The 27,704-nt window shown below is 37.4% G+C and overlaps 1 protein-coding gene across 7 annotated transcripts in view; it reads left to right on the forward strand.

The window, feature by feature from the left end:
• The window catches only part of LOC308567966 (uncharacterized protein), a 433,265-nt gene that overhangs the window by 341,680 nt on the left and 63,881 nt on the right, over window positions 1–27,704 (forward strand). For 3 of the 7 annotated variants that reach the window (XR_014000420.1, XM_081160217.1, XM_081160214.1), the window contains exon 5: window positions 10,158–10,200. The exons of the other annotated variants lie outside the window; for them this stretch is intronic. Coding sequence is in view for 2 of the 3 variants with exons in the window: in XM_081160217.1 (XP_081016343.1) it covers window positions 10,158–10,200 (43 nt within the window). In the remaining variant the exon portion in view is untranslated. The remainder of the gene's footprint in view (window positions 1–10,157; window positions 10,201–27,704) is intronic. 7 annotated transcript variants of the gene reach the window in all.

The raw sequence follows: 27,704 nt of genomic DNA on the forward strand, positions 1-27,704 counted from the left end.
AACTTAGCATAGAGAAAGTGTTTAGTAAATGGAAGCATTTAATGTGGTAAAATATAGCCACTTCCCTCCCACACAAAAAGCCTATATACCAAGGTGTTGGGAATATGCTTACTTGCTTTTTTACATTCTTTGTGATTTTATTTTTTTTGTTTTTGTGAAATAAGCTTGAATTACTTTTTTTTTTAAATAAGAAAAACAATATTGAAAACTTTATTGGAAGAGAAATAAAAGTTAGCCATATAACCCAGTCAGCTTGGCTCAGTGGTTGAGCATCTATCTACCCATGAACCAGATCACCATTCAGTTCCCAGTCAGGGCACATGCCCGGGTTGCAGGCTCGATCCCCAGTGGAGGGTGCACAGGAGGCAGCCGGTGGGTGGATGGTTCTTTCTCATCATTGATGTTTCTATCTCTCCTTCTCTCTCTGAAATCAATAAAAAAATATATAAAAAAAGTTAGCCGTATACAGCTTATCTAGCCCTTAGGGAGCCAATCTGAAAGTGAGATAAATCTACTCCTGAAATTACCTTGAATGAAATGTTCTAACAACAATGAGACTTCAAGGCCTTCTAAGCACAATGGTATGAACCGTTAGCACTAATGGCATCACTAAGTCAGGTGTCCTCATGTTTTCTGTTTACCTAGTTCTAAGAAAATATGTGCATTTGTCAATATAATCACAATTTCCTCCTCTTGTGCATTACAACAACCTTATTTTGATTTTAAGTTTTTTTTTTATTACCATCTACATTGAAAGCAGGGTGCTCAAGAATAGGGTACACAGGAATATACAATTTGAAAAATCCTCTCAAGAGGATTCTAAAATATATTACTTATAAAGGCAATACTTGAAGAGATTATTTAATTAAATTAAGAAACATTTGCATCGCCCTCTGCTGAGTGCTGGGAACCTAGAAGTGAGTAAGGTATAGGGGTTGTCTCCTACCAGAGGAAAAAGACATGTAACCAAACAAGTGAGCATGTGACAACGAGGTAATAGAAGCAGAGAGGAGTTCCGTGCAAGCGCAAGCGGAAGAGTGGTTAATTTTATCCGTAAGTTCAGGAAAATATTGCTGAAGTGGGAGATCTAGGAGCTGAGGACCAAAAGAAAGATCCTTGGTATCCAACCTAGAAAATTCATTCTGACTAAGGAACCGCACGTGATACTTGATGGAAAGTGTTAGCAGAAGGACCAGAGGGCAAACTCAAAGGGGCTCGTGTGTTGCACTTACTTGATGAGGCACACTTGGCAGTATGGAAAGAAATGGTTAGGAAGAGTGCCTGGGGGTGGGCAGTGTGTAATCTGAACTGAGGAAGATGTATTTTGTAACAAGATGACTATTACCCATCAGAAGCCTTTAAATGAAGCCATGAGATATGTGCATGTACTGCGCAATGGGGATGGAAAATGAGTGCAGGATGTGGGACACTTTCAAGAGATGACAGAGTTGCATGTAAATAAAGAGAAGGTGCCGGGAAATATGAGTTTTGTGATATGTGATTGGAACATGCAAAGCACTGGGGGCTTTTGGGCGGGAAGAAATATTCCAGAGGGCAGAAAAGGTAGGATTGAGAAAACCTTCAAAGCTTGAACATGGGAATTATGTAAGGAAGTAACAAGGAATCTGCAATGACAGACTGAGTGGAATTTAAAAATTTAGTGACTCCTTAAATATCAATTTGTAACATTTTTAGGTTCTTTATAAATCAGAGGGGCCAAAAAGGAGTATCAGAGGGAAAAGACAAAAAAGAATTCTTTGGCTTTAAATGGATGAATGTCATAAATGTTTCTTCAAAGGTCAGCTCCATGGACATCTTTCTGAGACCTATTATTACATGTCAAAACTGTCCACTGTAATGCTAGGGATATGCATTTGTGTAAGGGATTGCGCTTACTCTTAAGAATCTTACATGTTACTTTCGTTATCAGATCTATAAACAGCAATTGATCCAATTAGAAAATGGGCAAAATGTATGCACAGACATTTCACTGGTTTATAGAAGGAAAACAAACACATGAAAAAATGTGTTCAACATCATTAGCTAGCAGAGAAATGAAAATTAAAACCCCAAGGAGATATCACTGCACATCTACCGGAACAGCTAAAATGAAAAATAGCAACAACAAATACTAGCAAGGATGTAGCGAAACTGGATCACTCATTCATTCCTGATCTGAGTGTAAAATGGTACAGCCACTGTGGAAATAGGCAGTTTCTTTCAAAACTAAAAATGGATTTACTATACAACCCAGCAATGGCACACTTGGGCATTTATTTATTCCCAGAGAAAGGAAGACTTGCTTTCACTAAAGATTTGTATGAATGTTCTTAGCAGCTTTATTCATAATGGCCCCAAACTAGAAACCATCCAGATATCCTTCAAAGGGTGAATGGTTAAACACACTGTGATACATTCATACCCTGGAATAGTACTCAGTAATTTAAAAAATGAACCATTTATACACTCAGAAACTTCGATGGACCTCAAAGAAATTATGCTCAGTGAAAAGAATCAATCTCTAAAAGATACATAACCACACAATTACATGTATATAATATTTGTGAAATAACATAATTATAAATATGGAGAACAAATTAGTGGTTGCCAGGGGCTGGGGAAGGAAAAGGAGAATGTTTCTAAAGAGGAATACTAGGAAGTGATGATGATATAGTTGAGTATGTTGATTTTTGGTGGTGATTATACAAGGCTACATGTGTGACAAAATTGTATAGAATTGTATACACACAGACACAAATGGATGCATGTATAATTAGTGAAATCTGAACCTGTTCATTGGATTCTGTCAACATCAATTTCTTGGTTTTGATAGTATACTCTGGTCCTGTGGGTTGTTGGCATTGGGGGAGGAGATGAGGGGAGTGTGCATGGGATTTCTCTGTACTTTTCTTTGCAAACTCTTGTAAATATGTGTGTGTCTGGTGTGTATAATTTAATGGTTGTGAGTAGAATTGATGGGTAATCACAAATTTCATATTGTCATCTTTGAACATAGCCACTGTATTTTCAGTTCTGGAGCCTAAAGTTCTTTTATATCAAAATTACAAATATTAGCAACTCGGGCTCAGGATGTAGGCAGAAACTTACCTGAAAGAAATTCTTTGCAGAATACCAATGTAATTGGTAACTCTTACTCCCTTCACTTTCATTTTTCATCAAGACCAATTAACTGAAAGGGGGAGGGGAATGGGGCTTGGTAGAGAAAGGAGGGAAAAGAAAATTCAGAAGACAAGAAAAATTAATACTAAGATGAACCTTTTAAAAATAATGACCACAATCTTTCAATATGGAGCAATATTTCCTTTTTTGTCTCTGTGAAGCTGAAATTTACATGTCCATATGGCCATTTTATTTTTAAATATATTTTAATTACAGCATTTATTTGCTGCTTATACCAAAATCTTGGATTCTATGTCAATATATAACAGAAGTCAAGGTTCTTACACAATAAATAAAAAATCTAAGGAAAACTTAAGAATCCAGGTAAAATAGATTTAAAGATGAACGAGGCAGCGATAGTCCTATATTAAACTCCTATAAGCTTTCCACTGTTTCTTATTCAAACATCTGCTCTTTGGATCTTAATAGCCATCATTTTCTCCCTTCTAAATGGGAAAGGGCTTAGACTAGAGGTCGAAAAGTTGTCGCACATAGCTCTAGTTCTTTCATATATTAGCTTTGCGATCATCAATTCATTGGCCACACTTCCTTCATCAATTTAATTTTGCAGGAAAGGAAAGATGGAACAAGGAAGCATTTTGTAATGCTGTAAAAATTTTAGGGCACTATTAGTAATAGTTTCTCAGCTTCTAGTTAATTGGCCAGTTTGAAAGTAGAGAGAAGAGAGAACTGAAATGTTTAAATTAAGCCAAAGAACACAATGAAGGACTTCAATAGGAGGAAGTCCAAATATAAACTGGTTTGTGGAGCAAAATTCTACCCGTTTCCCATGTAAGGAATATGTGGCAAAAGAATCTCACAGCCTAGCCTGGCTGGCATGGCTCAGCAGTTGAGCATCAACCTAGGATCCAGGAGATGGCGGTTCGATTCCCGGGCAGGGCACATGCCCAGTTTGCTGGCTCAGTCCCCAGTAGGGGGCGTGCAGGAGACAGCTGATCAATGACTCTCTCATCATTGATGTTTCTATCTCTCTCTCCCTCTCCCTTCCTCTCTCTGAAATCAATGAAGATGTTTTTAAAAATAAATGAGGCACACTAAACAAAATAAATTAAAAAAGAAAAGAAAAGAATCTCATAGCCTATAATATCATCTTTCTGTGAAAATTTTTTGAGTATTAATAAGAGGAAATAGATATAGAAGACATATCACTGAAAAGAAACTTTAGATCCAATAAATTTAAAATATCATCTTAAAGACATGGTTAAAAATGAAAGATGATCAGGAATAGGAGAATATGAAACAATTGGTCCTTAATATAAATAAATTGGTCATTATGTATAAATTGGCTGTAAGTTGGACACCAGTAATCAATTTTTACTGTAGCTCTTTGTTTTTCCTAACTTTAAACTCTCTGTGCTCTGATAATTGTTCTTTGACAAGTTTCTAATTGCTGTGCATAAGAAGCTACCATATTTATAAGTACTTTGATTTTACTATATTAACACAAGATCATAATCAAGTGAATTGTCCTTTCAAACCCAGGAGGTTTTGAAAATACTAAACGAGACCTTAATGAAAGATAAATGGTCAGCTCTAAAATATTGCACAGCAAAGAATTTGGCGCAACACTGTCAGGGCAAGGAAAAAAGATAATTCTGTGAGTCGGAGATTCACAAAGTAGCTACTGTATGCTGCGGCTCCATTGAAAGACAGAAGATCCACTGGTTTCCAAGATTGGCCAGCACTCCCACGTAGGTGGCTAATTATGGCCCCACAGAACTGGGCCACTGGGGCAGGATGGCTGACGCAGTCATCATCTCAGAGAATCCAGATAGTAATTTAATAAAATAGGCCACTTAGAGAAATGGAGCCAGAATGGGCCATTTTCCAGAAGTGGATAACGTGGCCTTTGTCTGTGTGGCTGCGTACATGAATAGCCTGAAAAATTGGAGGATGATAGAGGGAGGGTCTGAAAAGCCACAAGGTCACGGAAATGGAAAAACATGATGGAAGAAAGATTTGAAATTCTTAGGTTTAACAGAGGAAGCAGAGGCATTGGAGCAATTTTAAGACTCGCAGCATGTAGCCCATGGAATCTCCTGTCTTATTGGTAAAGGACTGTAAAAAAAAGTTAATAAAATGAAACGAGTTACCTGATATCATTTTGCTCTATAGAAAGTTATTTAGATCTGAGATGGTCAAATTACTCTAGCACCAGGATCTCATGTATAAAGTAGTTCCCATCCTTGTATCCTGAGGTCTATCGTCCTTTTGCTGACTTTCCTTCCTTATGCCAGGCGGTTTCTCATATAAGCCTCTCCCTGTGATAAATCTGAAGACTGAAGATGCAAGATGTTTCATGTACATACCGTTTTGTCCCTTCCCTAGTTGATATGAGAGATTTCCGTTGGAAAGCCCTATCTGGCAACCCAAAGATTCAATGTCGATTTCTCTAAAGACAGAAAAGTATCCCTTCCTTGTCAGACCTCCACATGGCCATCACTAGTCCTGTTCAATCTGTCTTTTCCTACAGGAATGACATTGCCTTCCTCCCCTTATCAAATTCCTGTTATCCTTCAATGCCTAGTGCAACCATCTCTTTCCCCCTATGACGCCAACTGTAATACTTCCTCCTTTCTCTGCTCAAGCAATTAATTGTACCTTGTAGTATTTCCTTAATAATGTGTTACTGCTTGGACAGTATTGTATTTATTATTGTGTCTTACTTACACATAGCTCTCTTCTCCACTAAACTGAAAAATAATCTCTGGCATTGAGATTAGAGTTAAAAATCCTGATCTAGCCACTTCTTAGCTGGATAACCTAAGAAAAATAACATAAACCTTTTTGTGCCTTGATATCTTCAAGTATAATATGATGGTGATGATAGTAATAATATAATTATAATAATAATAATAAATACCACATATGATTATTGGCAGAATAACGTAAACTATTACAATGAAAATACTCCCAACATGCATGGTATATAGTAAGTACTTAATGAATGTCAGCAATTGCCTTTTTTTTTTTGAGGACTTCCAAATTTTTATTGTTTTTGGCACATGATAGTTTCTCAATAACATTTGCTTGTGACTGAGCAACCCTAATTTTCTCCTAATACACACAGGCGTGATTAATGCCTCTTTGGTTTGACATAAGAACAATGGGCTTCTTTGACTGGTCAGCACCATGTGGTGGCTTACGGCCTGAAAAGTTTGTAATCCAATATTTGAAACACTAATTAAAGATGGGCAGTAGAATTTTAAGAGTAGTGACAGATTACGGCCGAAGTTCCTTTTTCATGTAAAGGGATGTGTGGCTGCTATGACTCTGAAGACAGAGCCAGAATCTCGGTTAGAGCATGCTGTAAAATTCTAGAGTGTCATCAAAATTCAGAACGAGCAAATGCACTGGCACGTGAATCCTGAAGGTCAAGGTGCATGTGGGCCAAGTATGGGGCAGAGGCTGACATCCAAACAGTGAAACAAAAAGGTTGAAGTATTGTTGGGATATAAAGGCTGGAGAGCTCAGGTTGAGCATGGAGGGAAGAATAAGGGGCTGAAATTCAGGCTGAGAATCTAGGACTAGAGCCACAGCAGGCGGGAACACAGAAGCCTGCGATGGCATGGATGGACCTGGAGAGGATTATGCTAAGTGAAATAAGCCAGCCAGAGAAAGACAAACACCATACGATCTCATTTATATGTGGAATCTAATGAAAAAAATAAACTAACTAAATAGAAAGAGGCATGAATACATGGAACAGACTGACAGCTGTCAGAGGAGGGCTGGATGAAAAAAGGTGAAGGGATTAAGCAAAAAAAAACATATGTGTGTGTATAAAACACACAGACACAAACAACAGCCTGGTGATAGCCGGGGGGAAATGGGACGGTAGGTGGAGGTGGGCAAAGGGGGGAAAATGGGGACAGAAAAATACTTTGCTTGGAGTGGTGGGCACCTGACGCAGTGTGCGTATGATGTTTTGTTGAGTTGTACACTTAAAACCTGTATGATTTTTTGAACCAATGTCACCCCAAAAAATTCAGTTAAAAAACCCAAACAGAAAATGGTTTGAATCTTCAAGCTTGGCAATGCTCACTGGCCTTGTCCTCTGGCTTTAGGCAGCCTCCCTGGTGTGTGCAGATAAGGAATGGCAGGTGTAATCGGCTTCCCTGGGTGAGGGAGAAGTTTTCAGACGCCAGTGCCTGCAGGAAAGATTCTTCTCACCAGGGAAGTAACAACTGATATTAAGTGCCTAAAGCTAATGAAGGATCCCTAAGGGCAAAGACACACTGTGCTCAAATGCTTAGTCAAGGATTAAGATCAATCACTCTGGCTAAATCCATCTCTAAAGACAGGGTGCTTACATGAACTTGTTAACGCCGCTATTACCATGATTATTTTCTTAATGCAGCTTCTTCTAAACGTCAATCTAGTCTATTTACTTACTCATGTTGCTATTCTTCATCTTACATTTCCTACACTTTCTTTTATGCAGTTGAGCTTACCTTGCTATAAAATCATACTAGTCATTGTCTAATGTAAAGAGGTGACTATTTTTCCCCCCTTATTGCCTCAACGCATTAATAGAAACTTCCTACCTCTTTTCTCAATGTATTTTTCCACCCATACTGTTTGAGTAGTAGGCCACATGAAATACCTACCTGTCTAGTCACTTGAGCCAAGAAATCAGGTTCTGTTCACTAGTGTTTGTAATTGAGATTCAGAGGCTCTATTTCCTTCCTGCGGATCCATGGATTGGGGTACTATTTAGGCTGCTATCAGCCTTTCCCACCATGTGCATGGAGGAGTAATAAAGCTGTTATGCCAGGACTTTTGGTTCCAAGATAGAAATAGAATTCATACTTGTTTAAACAAAAGAGGACACGGGTTGTTGCAATGACCAGTCTCAAAATACGTAGTCTCGTGGATGGCTGGAGCAGGGTGTTTAGATGTATTTATGAAGAGCTTTACATCTTTCAGCTATTTTTTTTCTATGTTTTTCTCATTTTGTGTCAGGAAAGATGGTTCCAACAGCTGATGTGAATGTGATTCTTAGACCTTTCACTTTCAGAAAGATTGAGTGTCACCGTATCTAAAATATATAAAGAATACTCATAAGTTAATGACAATTCAATTGTTAAAAGACAAAATATCTGAACATTTCACTGAACAAGACATGTAAATTGCACATGAACATATAGAGTATGTTTGCTGTTATTGTTTGTCATTCTGTAGTAGGGCTAAAATTTTAATGACTGACCATAACAAGCGCTGGAGAGAATGTGGGATAACAGAAATATGTGGTACTTTGAAAAGTTTAACAAATTGAGTAACCTGCTAATGAGACTTACCCCAAAAGAAATAAAGGGGACTTTTTCATAGAAATTGACAAACTGATTCTAAAATTTACTTGGAAAAGTAAAGAATTTAGAAAGTAAAAACATTGTTGAAGAAGAAAAGCAAAGATGTAAGGGCTAACGTTGCAAAACATTCAATACTGATTTCAAAACATGGTATGAAACTACAATAGCCAACACTGTAAGATATTGGCAGGAAGGCTAGCAAGTATATTAATGCAACAGAATAGAGAGTCCCCAAATAGACCCACACGTATATAGTAAATAGTTGACAAAAGTGTCAGCTAATGTAATGAGGAACAGAACTGTTTAAAAAAAACAATCATGCTAGACCAACTGTATAGCCATATGGGAAAAATGAACCTTCACTCTTTCCTTGTACCACCCACAAAAGTTAATTATATACATTGCTTATGTACAGTGCTGGTGGGAGAGTAAAATGGCACATCCGCTTTTTGAAAATATATGGCATTTTATCATAAAGTTAAAACAGAAAACAAAAGCTATAAACCCTCTAAAAATATTGGAGAATACATGTGTAATGGGATAGAAAAAGATTTCTTAGAGAAGACACAGAAAGCACTAACTAAAAAGAAATAATCAATTTGACTCCATCAAATTTAAAAACATCTATTCACTTTAAGCCACTAATTGCAAAAACAAAAGTCAGGCCACAACTTGGGAGAAAATTTTTAAAATGAATATTTCTGGAAAGTTACTTATATCCAGGATATATACCTACAAATTAAAAAAATCCCAACAACTCCATATGAAAATGGGCAAAAGACTTCTAGAGACATTTAACAAAAGATATGTAAATGGCCAATGAGCACATGGTATTACTGGTCACTTGTGAAATGCAAAAACGAACCCACAATGAGAGACCACTACACATATACTGGGATGGCTGAGGTGAAAAAGACTGGCAATATCGATATCACCAAGAGCATGGTAAAACTAACACTCTAGTACGTTGCTGGTATGGTCATTTTTAAAAAAATGTGTCAATTTCTCATATAAAGATTATTTTACACTATAACTCAGCAATTTCTCTCCTAGGTATTTACTCAAGAATACTGAAGACATATATTCCCCAGAAAGACTTATATAGGAATGTTCATAGCAGCTTTATTCACAAAAATAAAGAAAAACTGGAAATTACCCAAATATTCATTAACAGTTGAATGGATAAACAAATTGTTGAGTGGTCATGGCAATGGATACGATTTAACAATAAAAAATTTAAAAAAATTACACACAAGGGCATGTATGAATTTCAAATAATTATGCAGAAGAAGCCAGACACCCAAAAAAGCACGTACCATTATTCTGTTTGTAAAAGTTCAATAGGAGGCAAAATTAATGTACAATCATAGAAATCAGAAAGTGGTGGCCTGGAGGGTGGGGCTGACTGGAAAGGGGCAAAAGGGACCGCTCAGGGTAATAAAATGCTCTTTGCCTTGTTTTATGTGCGGCTATATAGATATGTATAATTATCAAAACACAAAGGTGTGTTTTAATTGTGTGTAAAGTATCCTTAAATTAAAAGCAAACAAAAAAGAAGAGGTATGTTTTAAGAATTCACTTAGAGGAGAAAACAGTCAACAGAGAGAACCTCAGCCAACGACCATTATCTCTGTTTGTTTGCAGTTCAAAGTTTCCTGCAGCTTGGAATCCCTGGCCTCAGCTGCAGGTTAGTGCACAGGAATTTCATTTTTCCTTCCTCTGCTTTTTGGCTGGGTCACTCTGGGCCAACATCTTAACCTTTGTTGGCCTTAGCCTGTAAAATGGAAAAAATCGGATTAAACGCTGTTGAAGTTTCGTTCAGATGTACTGAGATGCCTCTTGAGCATATGTTGAAAGTTCAGTCTCTGTCAGTAATATGGCACCCAGCCAAGTCTCCAAATATCTTACTACTGGCACGTCACTTGTCATCCAGACTTTTGTTATTTTAGCTCAGCCCTGGATCTGTCCCAGTTAAGAAACAGAACTAACAATGTGTCCCCAGGTGCAGAGTTGAGAACTTTCTACCTTGTGCGCAGATTCTCTCCTGAGACAGGGTCTGGTCATGGGAAAAGGAATATGACTATGTAGCTGGTTTTGATTTTTAGGCAGAAACTGGAGGTAGCTGTTAAGAGTTCCAGTCCTAGTTCTGTGACTTTGGATGAGCCACTTAAAAGGAATCCAATGGACCTCATTTTTATTATTATCGAAATAAAGAGGTTTTCCTGGAGGATATTCAAAATTCATTACAGCAATTTCAAGTCCCATCTCACCTAGAGTCTGCTCTTTAGTCTCTGTATCTCTATAGAATTTTTTCTAAATGTCAAACTAATTTGACTGCTCCTCAGGTTAAATCTTTGATTGACTTCCCATCATGGTAGTGTACCATGCAGAGCTTTGCACCTGCACAGGTTACCTGTATTATCTCCAATTATATATCCACCTGCAGACTTTGTTCCTCTAACCCACCAGAAAATCAAATGTCTCCCTGACTTTGCTCATCTGTTCCTTCTGTTTGAGAAACTCATCAACAACTTATTGAATAAGTTGATTTCCATCTTCATGCTTCAGCTCAAAGTTTCCTGTCTTTGCTTCCCTTCTTTCTAGCCACTCTCTCCCAGATGCCTATGTGGAGTTTGAAGTCCCTTCTTGACCTCTGTTTTCCAGAGTAGTCACAAAACTTTGCATATCTTTATTGAGAAATGAGCCCCCCCTGACACACCACACGAGCACACACATATACACTTACATTTATCTGCAACACAGAGCTGAATTCACCACTTGCTCAGCAAGGGAAAACTGTTCCCCTAGGACACAGTTTCTGAATGAACCAGTCAACCTTAGTTCAGGTCAGAAGTATGCTGCTTGGGAGTTGGCTGACTTTCAGAAGTAACAGGGTTTAGGGAACAGCTGACTTTCCCATGCATGGGTTTGAAAAGATGCTGTGACTGATGGGGTGGGATTAACACTTGTTCAGTGGTTACTTATTTATAGTTTGGGACTAGAACCAAAGAATAGATTTTTAAATTTCTACCTTAATCAAAATACTTAACATTTTGTATAGTAACCATTGAATTTTGTTGTTTCTCTGTTCACTAGACTTAAACTCCTTGATGGTAGGAATGTTTTAAGTTTATCTTTGTATCTAATAGATGCTCAAAATGAACGAATGTTTGAAATTTTATAATAAAAATAAAAATTTTAAAAGTATAGGGCATATTCATGTTCAAGGATGTAACTAATACCAAGAGCACCTTGTGAAAGTAGTACTGTCCCCAACAAGGCCAGCTTCATGGACATTCACAAAGACCTTATACTTACTGCAATGCCCTGCTGTCCTCTCTCTTGAATTTATGAATTTTTTTAAAACCAGGAGTTCTACATATTTATCTTTCTTTGGGTTCCACAAATTATGTAGCTGGTCTTGTCTCTCAAGCAAATTCAATGGCAGTCTGTCTTGTTCTAGGACAACAAAAGTGTTCAGTAGAAGCATTTCAGCATCGTGCTAAATAGATTTACTAATCTGACACCATGGGAAGCTGTTTAATTCACACAGCATGAGAATTTGTACAAAACCTTGAAAGGGAAAGGTAGGCCCTGGAGTGTGCAGCAATGCTGATAGTGAGAAGTAAGGTCACTATGGGCTCCACTGAGAAACCTAGAGCTTGAAAGCAGCCCTGGAGCTGAGGTCTGAAGTGTGTGTGGGCCAGAGAGACTCTTGTCTTGGACATTAACATGGAAGCAATTGAACCGCTCAGGATGCATGTGGAAAATAGAAGACTGTCATGATGGTCCTCCCAGATGTAGCATTTCAATACAAGTGAAGGGTTGGAGGAAGGGGAAATGGACTGAATGCAGAACTTAAAAATTCTGAGTAACACTGGAATCGTGAAGAATGGGAAGGAGACTCAAGACAGAGACTTGCTTTTGCCAGGTATGATCTTGGAAACAGGTATCTGTGTTACAGTTTCTATTATTTTAAAACTTCCATAAAAATATTGCTGCTTAGGGCTTGAAAGAAATCAAGAAGAGGCCCTTAGAGAAATATCAGGAGCTCAACTTTGCATTTCTATTATAGTTTGTAAAAACTGGAAGAAAAACATCTATTCTGAGCTTTTTCCTTAGTGAAAACCTGAGCATTGTGAGTACATATAGTTTTGCATAAAAAAGTCTTTAGGAGAGAAAGCTGTAAAATTGGAAATTTGTGAAGCCTAGTAGACATGTGGATAGGAGATAGGTCTTTCACACAGATTTTAAAAATATGTCTATAATGCTGGCTTAAACTCTGTTATGGAGACAGATGGTTTTGTAGACAGTTTGGATTGGAGTGAAAAGAACTGTTGCTTGCCATGAGATGGCCCAGCACTCAAATGACAGCTGCACCTCAGTCTAAATGCAGGGTTGAAATTTGACCATGAAAAGGCACATGGGGGCCCACTGAATCCCCTATTGCCACACTTCCATTATAAACTCCCTGAGGGCAGGGCCAGCATCTATCATAGAACTGCTGATAATGAATTCATGTATGAATGCAGCCGTGTCCATGAGTAGAGACATCAAAAAACAAAGGAAAAGGAATATTTAAACCGGTCATGGAACTTATTTTCCTTGTGTGATGGAGCAGGACTCCAATTTTTAAAAGTCTAATGAATCATCCGAATCTTCCCTGAATTATTTAGTGTCATGCTGGGGTTAAGTTACTAAAACACTCTTCTTTGCTTAGGTATCGTGATATCTGATGAAGAGTTGCAACCAGAGAAATTCTGCTCTTCCATCATAATTCAGAGGAGAAATAGATAACAGCCACTAGCATAGGCTCTCCATCTAACTGCCTCAAAGATAAAATATCATGCAGTACAAGGGCTCATTTATAAGAGACGGCTCCAGAATTCTGGGAGACGCCACCATGTATCTATTGGCTCCAAACAGATCTATGAACTTCAGACATTCAGAAAGCCTAATAACTTCCCAGCTTGCAAGGCAGCATGGTCAAGCAAAAACAACAAGCAGCTTTGATAAAATAAACTTGAATTTGAATTATAGTCCCATATAGGCAATAATTAATGTTTTCTCCCATGCTAATAGACATTAATTATTCCTGATAGGCCAGATTATGTTGCTGTAACAAACAATCCCCCCAAATGTTTATTTGTTGTTTGTAATACATGTTCACCCTGGGTGTTGAGGTCTCTTGAGAAGCCAGGTTTGCAGAGCCTCCATCATGAGAGGTGCTTCTATGGGCCCATGGAAAAAGAAGAGGTTCATGCATATTGTGCATTAGATCGTACAGCTTCCACCCAGAAACAACATGTTCCTGTCAGTCACATTTTGTTGGCTAAACAAGTCACATTGCCATGACAAACTTCAAAGGAATGGGAAGGGACTATTTCACCATGTGCCCAGAGGGAAGGAGAACGTGAATATTTTTGAACAACACCAGTGACTACCACAGAAAATGAATGCCTCTCCTGTACGGTTGTTGTTTAATCATATCTGAAAAGCACCATAACAGCAGTGGAGGCTCAATGAATGGGAGTTATTATCAGAAGTAGGTTTGATTAAATGAAATAGGCTTCTAGGTGAGTGTGGCAGATTAGACAATCATACTTAACTGCAGACTTTCCCCAAATTCAACTAAAATTATAACTACAGTTTTATTATTATTATTATCTAAATTTACAGTAGGTGTTTCTCTTTCGTTATAAATCCATAATGATAAGGAAAGCCGGAGAGTAAATGAAAAGATTAAAAATGCCAAAGATTTTTAAAAGATGCCTCAAGGCATACATAAAAGAGCACAATAAATCAAAGCCAGGAAACAAGCATGAATGCTGGGTCTGCCTTGGGATTTTAGGAAATTTGGAAATTTTGGAAATTCTTAATCTTGAAGAAATTGGAAGAGTAAGTCTTGGGAATGTGCTGAGCTGGGAGGTAGAATTCGAGTTCCACACATTTAGCTGGAACTTTTGAAGGGCCAAGAGCGTTTGTGAAATATGGGTTGAAAAAAATTGTCTGCCAGCAAAGTCCATAAGGAAACCTATCAATCTTGTCACAGTTCTGAATGGAAAAACAACTAATAATAAAAATATTCTCCTATAGAATGTTTAACCATGATTTGTTCTCAAGCCAGCCTTGGCTCTTAATTTATACTATCTAAGGAGCCTGGGAAAATCGGAGCAGACATGAATTAAAGTGCTTCTAAGTTGGTGGTTCCCACTCATATTCAGTGGAAGCAAATATTATTTGGAGGAGAACTTGTGGTTGCTAAGATTCCCATGAGTTAAATTCAGCCAAAACAATGAATTCACTATTAAAAATTAACACACACACACACACACACACAAGTCACCATGAACAATAGTAAAAGTAAAAAAATAATAATAACAGAAAACCCCACCTCACATGATTTGGGCCAGTGGTCAGCAAACTACCACTCATGGGCCAAATTTGGTCTGCTGCTTGTTTTTATAAATAAAGCTTTATTGGAACTTAGTCATGCTCGTTCCTTTGTGCATTGTCTATGGCTACTTTTACTCAATATAATGGCACAACTGAGTAATAGTGAAACAGATTGGGTAACCTCCACCTAAAATATTTACTATATATCCCTACACAGAAAATTAGCCTGCCTCTGATTTAGACAATCAAGAACTTCCTATTTGAGAATTATCCGATAGAGAAAATAAAATACATCCTTGAAGTAAATAAAGGTGTACAAATTGAAATTTTAAAAAAAGTGAATAAAGGATAAGAGACTACTGAAAAATGACAAGGGAAGTCTTACACTGCTGCTGGGAGTGTAATTACTAAAAAACTCTGGCACTGTTTTCTCAGCATGAAGACACTATCATTTGATGATACTCTTCTATTTTTAGTAAGTCTCTTACACATGTGACATACACATAGTACTATTTTCAATAGTAAAAACCCAGGAATACCCGGATATCCACAGCCAGGATGTTCGAATGATGTGAAATATAATCGTATAATCAAATATGGAGCAGTGAAAACGAACCATAGCTGTAAGCATATATATTAATCTTAACACATTGGGTGCAAAAATAAAATATAATGCCACGTATACATTTTAAACACTTGGAAAACATAACATTTAGAAATTTACATATTTATGTGTGTGTGTGTGTGTATGTATAAATTTAATATAAATTTACCATCTATAATAAAAAACCAGTAAAAACAATTTGAAATAGTGGATACCCTTGATGGAGAGGGAAGAGATTATAGATGTGACAAGAATAAAATTTTGACAAGAGCTTGAAAGTTATGAGTACTATTTCTATGAGAGTTGTAAGTAATATTTCTATGAAAGTTATGAGTAATATTTCTGTGAAAGTTATGAGTAATACTTCTATTTCGAAGCTGGATGATGTTATACACACATATATAACCACACTCAGCTTAGAGATAGAAGTCATTGCGTGTGTGTATGTATATATGTGCACATACACACAGACTATTACTATTGCTGTGAAACAAACCTTTTCAAATTTAGCAGAATAGAATGACAACTATTTTGGTGTCCTCATATATTCCTTGACTCAAGACTTTTGGTGGTGCTCAGGGGAATAGCTGGTCTCTGCTTCGTGATGTCTGGAACCTCAGCTGGAAAGATTTGAATGCTGGGGATGACAAAATAGCCGTGGGACTGAATCATCTGTTGGTTTCATGCTTCTCACGTTTAGCACCTTGGCTAGAAGGCGTCGGAAACTGAGCTCAGCTGGGGTCATCAACTCCAATACCCGCATAAGATCCTTACACATGGCATTCGGGGAGGGGATTCAAGACAACGCGTTCCCAGAGAGCCAAGTGGAAGCTGCAGGTGGAGCTCTCTTACGTAGGCTTGTGAGCAACGAAACATCAATTCCTTTCATTCACTGGCTACAAGTGTGTCATGAGGTCAGCCCCCTTTTGAGGGAAATTAGACTCCACTGCTCACTGAAAGAGTGACAAGTTCCCACTGTGGAAAAGCATATTAAATGGGGCATATTTTTGTGGCCATTGTTGAAAATACAATATGCTACTAATTATTTTAATTTTAATAAAACATTTATTAACTACAAAATTTTATTATATAAAATTATACTTATGTGTAAAACAGATACACATAAGTACATGTGTATGGCATTATATACACATGTAAAAGTGTACACACAATTTTATTTGTGCATATGTAAATATATGTTTATATAAATACAATGACATACATATGTAAATATATAAATGCATGTAAATACTTACATGTACATATATAATTTTATATGGTATGCATTGTATGTAGCTTATTTCTTATTAAAAGTACAAATTAAAAACATAAATCCAAAATTAAGATGGAAAATGTCAACAGACAGCAGCCTTCTTCAGTGACTTCTGAAATGTTTGTGCTCAAAAGAACACAGGATGTGTCAAAAATCATTTGAAAGCAGTTCATATCTTTTATTTGCTTCTCTTGCACCCCATGAAATTATTAATCTCTAGAGATATTTTGAAACTTTCTTCCTTCCCCTCGCTGCTTTTTACCCTCTCCCTCCCTGCTCCCTCTTGCACGGTTTCCCTCCCCTACTCTGCTCTCACTCCTTTATCTTTGCTATATTTGCTGTTTAGACAATAAGACCTGGCAACATCAACATCTCCCTCTCTCTCCCTCCCTCTCTCTCTCCTTCCCTCTCTCTTTCTCTCTCTCAGAATGGTAGGGGGTAGAGTGAAACATTATGGATACTCATCTGTTAATAGGATTTCCCTTAACACTTACTTTCCCACAGTATGTCGTCAGCAGGTTAAATGTTCAAATGTACTCCCATCTTCCAACATCATTTAAAAGAAAAGTATTCCTCCCTTTAGCATGAACCACATTCCAAAAACTAGTGCACTTCCACTGCAATAGTCAACTGCTCTCTATCGACATACTCCATCCTTGCCATTTTTGAGGTTATTTTACATTGTTCTACAAAAACAAAGTTGCTCTTAATCTTGGGTCTCCTTAAACTCTATAGGCCCTTAACATTTCCTCTTCATCTATACCTGGTTATCTAAGTAAACAGATGCAGGTAGGCCGCTTTATATTTTGCAAACTCGTATCACTAAAGACATACAATCTGAGGAAAATCTTGCTGTTGTTGTTTTACTTCAAATTCATGTTTTTATTATCGAACGAAAGCTAGTCATTTTAGATATTAGCAAAAGGAGAGTTAGTAATTACCTTTTCACACAGCTTTGCATTCACAGGGGTGGGGAATGTCTGGCCCGCGGGCCATATAGGGCCCGCGAAATCATTTGGCCTGGCCCTGTCAAGGCAACCGCAGGCAGGACTCAAAATTCAATAAACCTAGGAGCTTTTTTCATAGCTAATTGTTAAGTTGATAATTTTGTATGGCCCGAGAATGATGTTATAAATATCCAAATGGCCCTTGGCAGGGAAAAGTTTCCCCACCCCTGCCTAGGACAAAAGAGTGGTGCAAACAAGATGGTTAGAAATGCTGTCCCGATTAGGGATTCCCTTTCTCTTCATGCTTCGATTCGCAGCTTGTCAATGGCAGAAAGCTGGCCTGAGGTTCGAGGGCTGTGATCCCTCCCAGAGACACATCTTTATATCTCTCTTTTGCATCTAAATTCTTCACCAGGACTTCATTATTCTAATTGCACTGATTTGGCTTAAAGATGTGGCACCTTCATTTATTGTTTTATTTAACCATCATTTTGAGAAATTTTTATTGAGGTATAATTTACAGGCAGTAAAATTCACTCTTTATAGTCTACAGCAGTGACTTTCAACTTTTTCATCTCATGGCACACATAACTAATTACTAAAAGTCTGGGGCACGCCAAAAAATATATCTTTTGCTGATCTGACAAAAAAAAAAGGTGTAATTTTGAGTCACTTACCCCAGAGAGCTATTGTTGTGTTGGCTGCTGGGGTTTTTAAAATTTATTTTTATTTGACAATCTAAGGAAAAAGAAGTCAGTGCCCCTGACTGCATAGTCAGGTGTCGAATGTTATAAAAATTCTTGCGGCTCAGCGGCGTGCCTGCCGCGAGACGCGGGTTGAAAATCGCTGGCCTAGTTATGGGAGCTTCCACAAATATATGCAGTTGTGCAACCACCACATCAAAATATAGGACAGTTCCATCACCCACATAAAATTTTCCTCCCGGTCCCCATTTGTCAAACACCCCTGTTCATCCCCTCAGTCCCTGACAACTGCTGAGCGCTTTTCTGTGCCTACGGTTTTACCTTTTGGGAATGAATGGAATTATAGAGTGAACAGCCTTTGGAATCTGGCTTCTTTCATTCAGCGTAAGCATTTGAGAGATCCATCCATGTCGTTGTATTTGTATATTGTTTCCCATGTGGCTGAGTAGTATTTCATCGAATGGGTTTATCACAGTTGGTTGGTCCATTCTCCAGCTGAAGGATACTGGGACTGTGTACTCCATGCTGGGTGCTAGTCTCATGGTTGAACTCAACCCTTGGGTCCTTTCATCCTAGAACTGATTGATTTATCACAGTACATTAATGAGCTCTAGGACTACCCAGTTCTGTGGTAGTTGATGACAGATAAAAGATGAAAAGAGCAGAGTCTCAGGCTCATATAGTTTACAATTAAAATGGGGAACTAGACTAGGAGACAATTACAATAATAGAAAGTTTATAATAGAGTTATCCAGGTGGTATTATGAAGGATTAACAATAGAAATGCCTAGTTTGCTTAGGAGGATCCAAAATTTTATTACATATTACATATAATAAAGCATATTAAGTTATACCATATTAAAATTGCTTTATGGTATACTTATTTGTGAAGTATATGAGTTGAATATTTTAATATGACTATGACTTGACAATCTAAGATGACTGTGGTGGGTACAGTGCAGTGATGGACATTAATGAGATACTGAGACACCCTTAGTATCCTTCACCACATCAGAGGAGAGAAGCATAGCATTAGAGCTGTTAAGTGAGAAAAGTAAATGGCTAACTTATATGTGTTAAGTAACAAAAAATATATATAAAGTATAATATAATATGAGATAATGTATTTGTATTTTATATATTGACATATATTTTGATATAACACGTACTATATGTAGTATATAATATCAACACAATTATACATTACATATAATATATTATAAAATAATATATAACATATATTAATTTATATAATAATCCTATTTTGTAAATATAAAGAAATTGCATGAGTTTATTTACATAGATCTGTATCTTTATAAGGAAAAGTTCTATAAGAAAGGGCCTGATAACCTTGAGGTAGATTTTTTACTTCTTGCTCATTATAGTTTTTAAAATGTGATTGTACTGAGAGTGATTTTTACTTTTCTTGGTATATTGAAGTTCAAAATTTGTATGAAAATCACACAGACTCTTTTACATAGAGTATAATTGGGAGTCCAGGTCAGAGTCAACTTTGAGTTCAAGGACCAGCTTCTGGACTTATTTCTGTGGAAAAGGGCAATTCATTGAATCGCTGAATGATTTCAAGGATGGATTCTTTATCACATGATTTATTTCCTAGAAACAAAACCTTCACATCCTACAAGCATGTGTCGCATCAAAGATAATTGTTTTCTTTGTGTCCCACTGAGCTTAGATTTTAGCTTAGATAGAGCGTAGATTTGGCGCACACACACACAAGCGCACACACACACAACTGAGTGATGTCAGAGACTTCAGAATTCTTTTCTCAAATATGCGTATTACTAACGCAGCCCTCGGGTCACGTTTTTACAGTCCAGCAAGCCTTTCTCAGCACTTTCCATCTTGAAACGTTGCAAGTGCTTTAGGTAAGGCGAATGCAGCAGGAGTGAAATAAAATACCCTACAGGACAGCGCCTGCTTTGATTTGTTTTCGTGTTTTCTGTATTTGAGTTGACATATCCTATTGCAATATTTGCTTTTGTCCCCGCTTCCATTTTTAATGGCAGCCATCCACTGGACTCATAGCTGTAAGGGTTCTTCTACAGCCCTCCTAAATCTCATTTCAGTCATTATCTTATATGGCTCAGTCTACACCTTCTCACTTCTGTTCCCTGCTCCTAGACTTGCTGCTTTCCTGAGGTTTATGTTTTGCTTGGATAGATAGCTGAACGTCTGGGACTGCTGATTTTGATATTTTATATTTCCTGTTCTTTTAAAATTATTTACTTTTATAAGGAGGAAGAGATTTTTAAAAATGTGACCCTTGGAAACATATTCAGTCTGCTAGCCAAGCCCCGGCTTCATTAGCCCTGTCCACCTTCTAATATGACCCTCCCTTTCTGTCTGTACATTGCTCCTTTGTGCGTCTTAATGCTGTGATCCTCCACACACACTTGTCTGATTGTTGCTCTAATGTGACAGCACCTACGACAGGTCCCCTGTTGGCTTCCCAGTGAGAGTTTACTGTGGCCAGGTAAGTTTGCAGCCTGCTAGGGGAGGAGGGAAAATACTTCTAAATTTACTTCTCCCAGAGAATCCCGAAATCATTGCTCACTCTCTCACCTTTACTTTCCGAGTTATGCGTAAAAACTAATTATGCTATATAATGTAGTACAAGGGAACATTTGGGTTTTTAAGACCAGGCAAAAGTAGAGAAACAGATAAGTGGTGAAACAAAATTGAAACACGGTTTAAGTACAATGCACCTTTATTTACGGCTTCCTCAAGACAAGGTAACTAACTCCGTTGACTTTTATTTTTTGACTCTCTGTTTAGGCCACTGTTGAACTTCGAAGTTAATGTGGATTGTATAAAGAAAAGGTTCTAGTCATGACTAAGAAGCCAATGAGCTGTTAACGTTAAAAAGTGACTTTGACTTCCTGGACCTTAGTTTTCTCATCTCTAAACTGAGGGTTTCTAAACTGTGATCCTGGGAATCTTGGCTGCTCCGTGAAGTTGCGTGGGGGCCCCTTCACAGTGAGTCTTACCAGAGTGGGTCTGTGTTTATATGTTTTTATCTATTGCCCTTCTACTTAGGAATTATTTTCGAGAAAAGCTTCTACCACTAAAAATGTTGAAAGCCAAACCAGTAAGCTCTCGCTCTCTCTCTCTCCCTTCTCCAACATCCTATGAAAGCTATTATCTCACCAGTTCTTATAAAAGGAGCTTTTGATGCCAAGTCACTGCTTTTCAAGTCTCTCTAGATATGAAAATTATCTTTGGAGGCTTTTGTTTGTTTCTTATAATAAGGAGCCTTGCTTTTCATTTGAAAATTACCAAATCAGAATTGTTGAGGAGGAAAAACAATTTTCCTTCTATTGAAATAAAATCCTAGGCCAAGATGGAGCTGCTTCTGTCTGGGATGCCATGTCAGCAAAACTTAGATAACTTTTGTGTTCCTGTAAATGCTTTGTTTGAGCAGAAACACAGTACGCCCAGTCAGCCAGTCAACAACCTCCAAATGCCAAGCCAACTCTGGGCTCTGTACTTACCTCCTAGTTCCTTCTCACCCCAAACAAGCTGGGCTGTGTGACCCCAGCCAATCATATACTTTCTATTTGTTTTTCCCCTGTCCTTTATCCTATAAAATGTCTTGCCTTCCACCCCACTTTGCAGTTCTCAGAAAGGAGACTGTCCACTTTATTGTGTTAAATGAAATTTGTTTGTATCATCTAAATCATTTTCTTTAATCATTTTTAGCACCTCGACTCTTCATTGTTTATGGTGGAGACTTCCACCTTGTAAATTTTAACTACTTATGTATGTATGGGAGCCCCACGAAGATATGGGACTCAATAGGTGACCAGATGATTGAGGCTTATATACCATCTTGAGCTAAGGAAAGAGACAGAGGTCTGGGGCTTCAGAGGGCAGGCAATTTATGGGAAGGCGAGAAGAGCAAATGTTTGGTAATCAAGGGTTGCCCTGCAGTGTAAATAAGTCTCCCAGATGAAAAAGTTATCTCTGGCCTTGCTCTCTTCCTGGTACAGGCCCCCTTTTCTAAAATAAACATCCCTTACAAGAAGCGTATTTTGAGGAGGCACATTCTGCTACCCTTCAGAATCTCTGTGGTGAAGGCTGGGTAACTGCATTTTTCAAATCACTGCCCAGGTCATCCATTTGTGCAGGCAACACTGGAAACACTGCCTAAGCTCCGAAGTCTACCGTATGTATAACTTGAAATAAAGGCTAACAATTCCCAAGTGCCTGATGAACACTAACTCTTAAACCTGAGGACTCCTCCTGTTCAGTAGGTCTGGCGTAGGTCCCAGGAAGTTGTGAAAAGGGGCATTAGCATATAATTTTAAAAACTCTTCTCTCTATAACGGGTTATATGTTAAATAATATTTTTTATTTATTTACTTTTTGCCTTTCACACATATTGAATATTGTTGGTAAGCTCACTAACAAATAGAGGTGTCCCTTGAGTGATTCAAAATTTAAACTGACATAAGTTAACAACAGGAGAAAAGTCTACAAATTTACATGTTTTACATGACATAGATGGAGGAAAGACCCAAAGCAGTGATGGAATCTACATGCTTTTATAATGGGTTCAATAAACAGGCAATTGTGGAAAAGCAACTAAATCATGATGATGACAAAGTCACTTCCCTGAAGGTACAGGGAGGACATCTTTCACATGGGAATTTCATCTTCTGCTTTTAAGGAGAAAAAAAAAAAGATCAGGAGTATTTATTTACTTTGCATTTGCTCTTTTTCAAGGGCTTTAAACTCAAAATAATGTGGAAGTGGCATATTCCACCACCCTTCATCATATACCAGGGTTATAATTTTTTTTAATGCATTATTTTACCATCATGACAATCCTGAGAGTTAGATAATTACCATCCCCATTTCACAGGTAAGGAAGGAAATGAAAGCACAGAGTATACAGTGCATTAGTGGAAGGTTGCAAAGCTGGTAAATGTCAGAGCTGGGATTCAAACCCAAACTCTGACTTACAATATAGCAACTCTAAGGTATTTTGCTTCACTTCAAATTTATTTGGAAAGCACTCAACTCTGATGGTGCTACCGTCATCTGGCAAGACTTCCCCCAAACCCCCTAAGTGGGAATAAAGGAGGGGAAGAAAGACTAGTAGCAGTTAATTCATAAGGCTAAGTGCTATATAAGATTTTTGTACAGACCCCTGGAAAGAAGATATTTTGGCCAGAGATGGAGTTGGGGTGTGAACAGTAGGGATAAAAGAATATTTGCTACAACCCTCTCCCTACTTATCATTTCCACAGAAATTTGGAAGCATGGTATGAAGAACATTTTTGCAATAAGAAAGCTGACTTTGGTCTAGGGTTTTGCCTGAGGACAGAATTTAGATAAGTTTTTATATTCATATTATCATAATAAATGGGAAATTTAGAGACTTTAATTTTATAATTTACTGGAACCATCTGGACTTGGAATTATACAACAGGGTGAAAATTTACAAAACCACATTACACAAACCTTTTCTCTGTAAAACCTAAGCAGAAAATATTGTTTATTTATAAAATGGAAATAAAATTATGAGTATGTGAGAACCAATTATCTAGGTTCTTTTGTCAATCTTACTTTGGCTTCTGAGTTGAAAATTACACAATTAAACGTTCTTTGAGAGCAGTTTGATAGTTTGAAAATGTGCATGTTCTGAACAATCTGTTACTCCTTGCCTGTATATTGAATTAAATGTCTTTAAAACATTTTAAGAAAAAAAAAAAAATCAAGGTTGTATCTAAACCTTGATTCGGATTGGCTCAATGGTGTCTATCAAGACTTGGGGTCAGGGAAGGAGCTGGCCTTCAATCTGATGGCTAAAAAAACCCACCCATTCAGTTTTGGTGACTTTATTGACTTCTAGCTTTGGATTTGAGAAGAATGCTTTGAAACTTCTCCTTTGGATAGCGTTGGTTTTTAAAGTTCTCACTTTAATAGACATGATCAGATAGGTGTCTATAACCTTTGTCCTCTGAAAGATTGTCTGATTGACTTTCTGTATAAAGGAATTGCTGAGAATATCCCTACAGTCTATATGTAAAGCATTCTGCTCTCCACCTCTCCATCCCCTTCAGCCATGCTCTTCCCTTGGATAATCTCTTGTAATGGTCTCCAAGTTGGTGAGAATGTACAATTTCTCTCAAACAGATACTATCTGTCCAGCAATCCATATAATGCTTGAGCACAGAATACATTACGGCACTGCAGCCCCCACTCTGTGCAAGGGAATGGGCTTTTGGGCTTGCTTTCTGAGTCAATCTGGCCAGGATTTATGATTCAGTTATGTTGACTCAAATCAGGCTGAAAATTCCTGGCACTCACACAATTTTAACTCTATTAAAATTTAGCCTAAATATGTCAGGCTGTTCTTTTGGCACAATACATAACCAAGGCAGGAAAGCAAAGACAAGTACCTCGAATTTTTCTTGAGCTTCTTGAGTGGTGAGGTATGTGGTATGTATATATGCCACCATGTGTACATATTTCTTTCCCAATTAGTCAATACAAATCTGATTGATTTGCTCTTAAACTATCATGAGACTGTTCTTTGTGACAATTGACTATTTTGAATTATTTAACTCAATGAATGTAAATTGATACATAAAATGATTGACTTGTATGAAAGGTAATTATGTGACTGAAGATCCTGATTAATTGCATTATTCAATTCATGGGAACACTGAATCTAAAATGTGGAACCATTTCATTCCATTTAAATGGGGGGGAGAAAGTAGCATCATTTTTTAAAAATGAGAGTCGAAGACAGGGCCTTTGTTGCTAGTATTATGTCTGTGATTTTAATTGCTGAGATCTTCGTGTTGAAAATTATCTGCTGTCGAAGCAGAGAAGCAGTAAATGTGCATAACACTTTTTGTACAATGGCAATTGCATTGGAAATCCATTCTGGGAATAACTAATAATGGTTGCATTTAGTGTGTGTTCTGTGAAGGACCATTAGGGTCAATACAATGCCTGTGAAAACGTCTGATATAACAGATACTTCTATATCATTTCCATTGCTGTTATAAAGGGGAAATGGAGGCCTGGACCCTGAAATAACGGAGGAGAAAAGGAGCCTTTTATTATGCTACTATTATCACATCTGGGAGGCACTCCCTTGGGAAGCCATACTGCAGAAGCTTCCATTCAAACTCTTTCATGCTGTTTTTCTTGAAGTTGAAAAGAAAAAGCAAAACATTGATATTTTTAAATACATGCAAAAACTCTGGGAAATGTTGAGTTGTAAAGGCAGATTAGTGACCCACCCCTGCTATTATTTTTTAAATGAAGTCCTGCTTGAAGATTAAAGGAAAGATAAAATGAACTTCATGACCCATTTGGATTCTTAAATGATGATACAGAGACATTTTTTGAAAACCTAGAGCAATTAACATCAGCCTTGAAATAAAAACTAAAACAAAACATTGAAGAAACTTTAATCAATCCTAATTAATTTGCTTGATTCCAAAGTATTAAAAAAAAATTTTTTTTTTTGGTATTTTGTCCTGCTACTATTGAGAGTTCTGAACAAGAAAGCTTTTAGGGTGAAGGTCAAAACAGGCAAAAAAAATCTCTAGATTTCTGCTTCTCCTTTTCGAAGTGGATGGAGTTAGCCTTAAGGTCATTAGTGACTCTGAAAAGAACAGTTTCAATACAGTGTTGGGGACAGATCCTGACTGATGAAGATTTAGGAGAACAGGAGGAGAGAAATCAGAGAGAATAATTAGAAGCAATACTTTCCTGAATTTTTGTTACAAAAGAGCATAGAGAGATGGACTGGCACCTGACTGAAAAGTGAGGTCAAAGGATATTTTTAAATTATTTATTTATTTTAATATGAGATAAATAATAGCAGGTTTATATACCGATGGGAGTCCCACGGTAGATGAAGGGAAATTAATGACGTAGTGCAAAGGAGGGAGACTTGCTAGCATGATGTCTTTGAATAGGCAGGATGAGATAGGATTTAGTTAATATTAAAAGGATTGTTTTTGCAGAGGAGCCTGGAGAATTTAGTAACAGAAGAAAAGTTAGAGTATGTGCTGGTATTGGATAGCTGTGGTCATGGGAGTTGATCAAGTACCTTAGAAGACCACAGACTTCCAAACCCTGGAATTCTGTAGCTTGAAACAGAGAACCATCGGCATAATCATCTATAGCTGAGAACTTTCACAACTCTCAATTTTCTATTTTATGACTTTCAACCAGCATATGTGTGTGTGTGTGTGTGTGTACACACACTGGTAATCTGCATAAAAACATTCCTTCCTCTACTCCAAGTACAAGAAATCACATTACAGCACATTAATGTCTCAATGTTACTTTATTTCTGAGAGTTTGAAAGTCTTTTTATCCCAATTGAACCAACTGCCTCGTTAAAATTACTCTTGATGTGCCTCTTGTATGATTAAATATCTAAAACATTAAATGACAAGAATCAACCACTTTCTCTTCAGTGATTGGGTGTAAAGAGTTTCCTTTTTCCTGAAACTAGAGCTTGATTAACTCAATGAATAAGAAGTCCCAAGTACACTAGTAGCATCCAAACAACAACAACAAAAACCTAAGTTAGGAGAAAAAGAAAAGCTAATGAAGAAAATATTCTATAATATTGTAGGGCCCAAGGGGTGGAATTTTCCAAAGACACTATTTATTCTCTTTATTATAAATTTTGTTTTGAGAAAGTAGCAAGAAATATGTCCTTCTTGAAGTTCTATAGTCTTTAATTAGAACCTCTCCATATTTATTCACAAAACTTCTGCTTCTCTCTCTGTCTCTGTCTCTGTCTCTGTCTCTGTCTCTGTCTCTGTCTCTGTCTCTCTCTCTCTCTCTCTCTCCCCCCTGCCATCAATAAAAGCAAACTCTCGCAATATTCTGGGGTGACCTTTTTTTCACACCAGATTTCTCAGCCCAGCACTGGAATAAAAACAGATAATGCTACCATATAAATCTGTCCTTATAATAAAAAATTGGAGATAATGAAGAGTGGCAGATGGATTCCAAACTAAAGGAATCCATCTTCCATGAGTCTTGGCATTTGAAAAACATTCTATGCCAGGGACAAGATGAACATTTGCAATACCTTTGGCCAAGGGTCTTGTCCTCATTTCTGTCATTGAGACCATTCTGGTGATATAGTCTCCCACACATATGCTTCATGGTATGGCCTCAGCCTGCCTCCTTTCTCATGTTGTGCAGATTTGCTATGAGGGCTTTCAGTTGTCATAATCATCATCATCATCATCATCA

Source organism: Miniopterus schreibersii, assembly GCF_964146895.1.
Source record: "Miniopterus schreibersii genome assembly, chromosome: 15".
Lineage (NCBI taxonomy): Eukaryota > Metazoa > Chordata > Mammalia > Chiroptera > Miniopteridae > Miniopterus > Miniopterus schreibersii.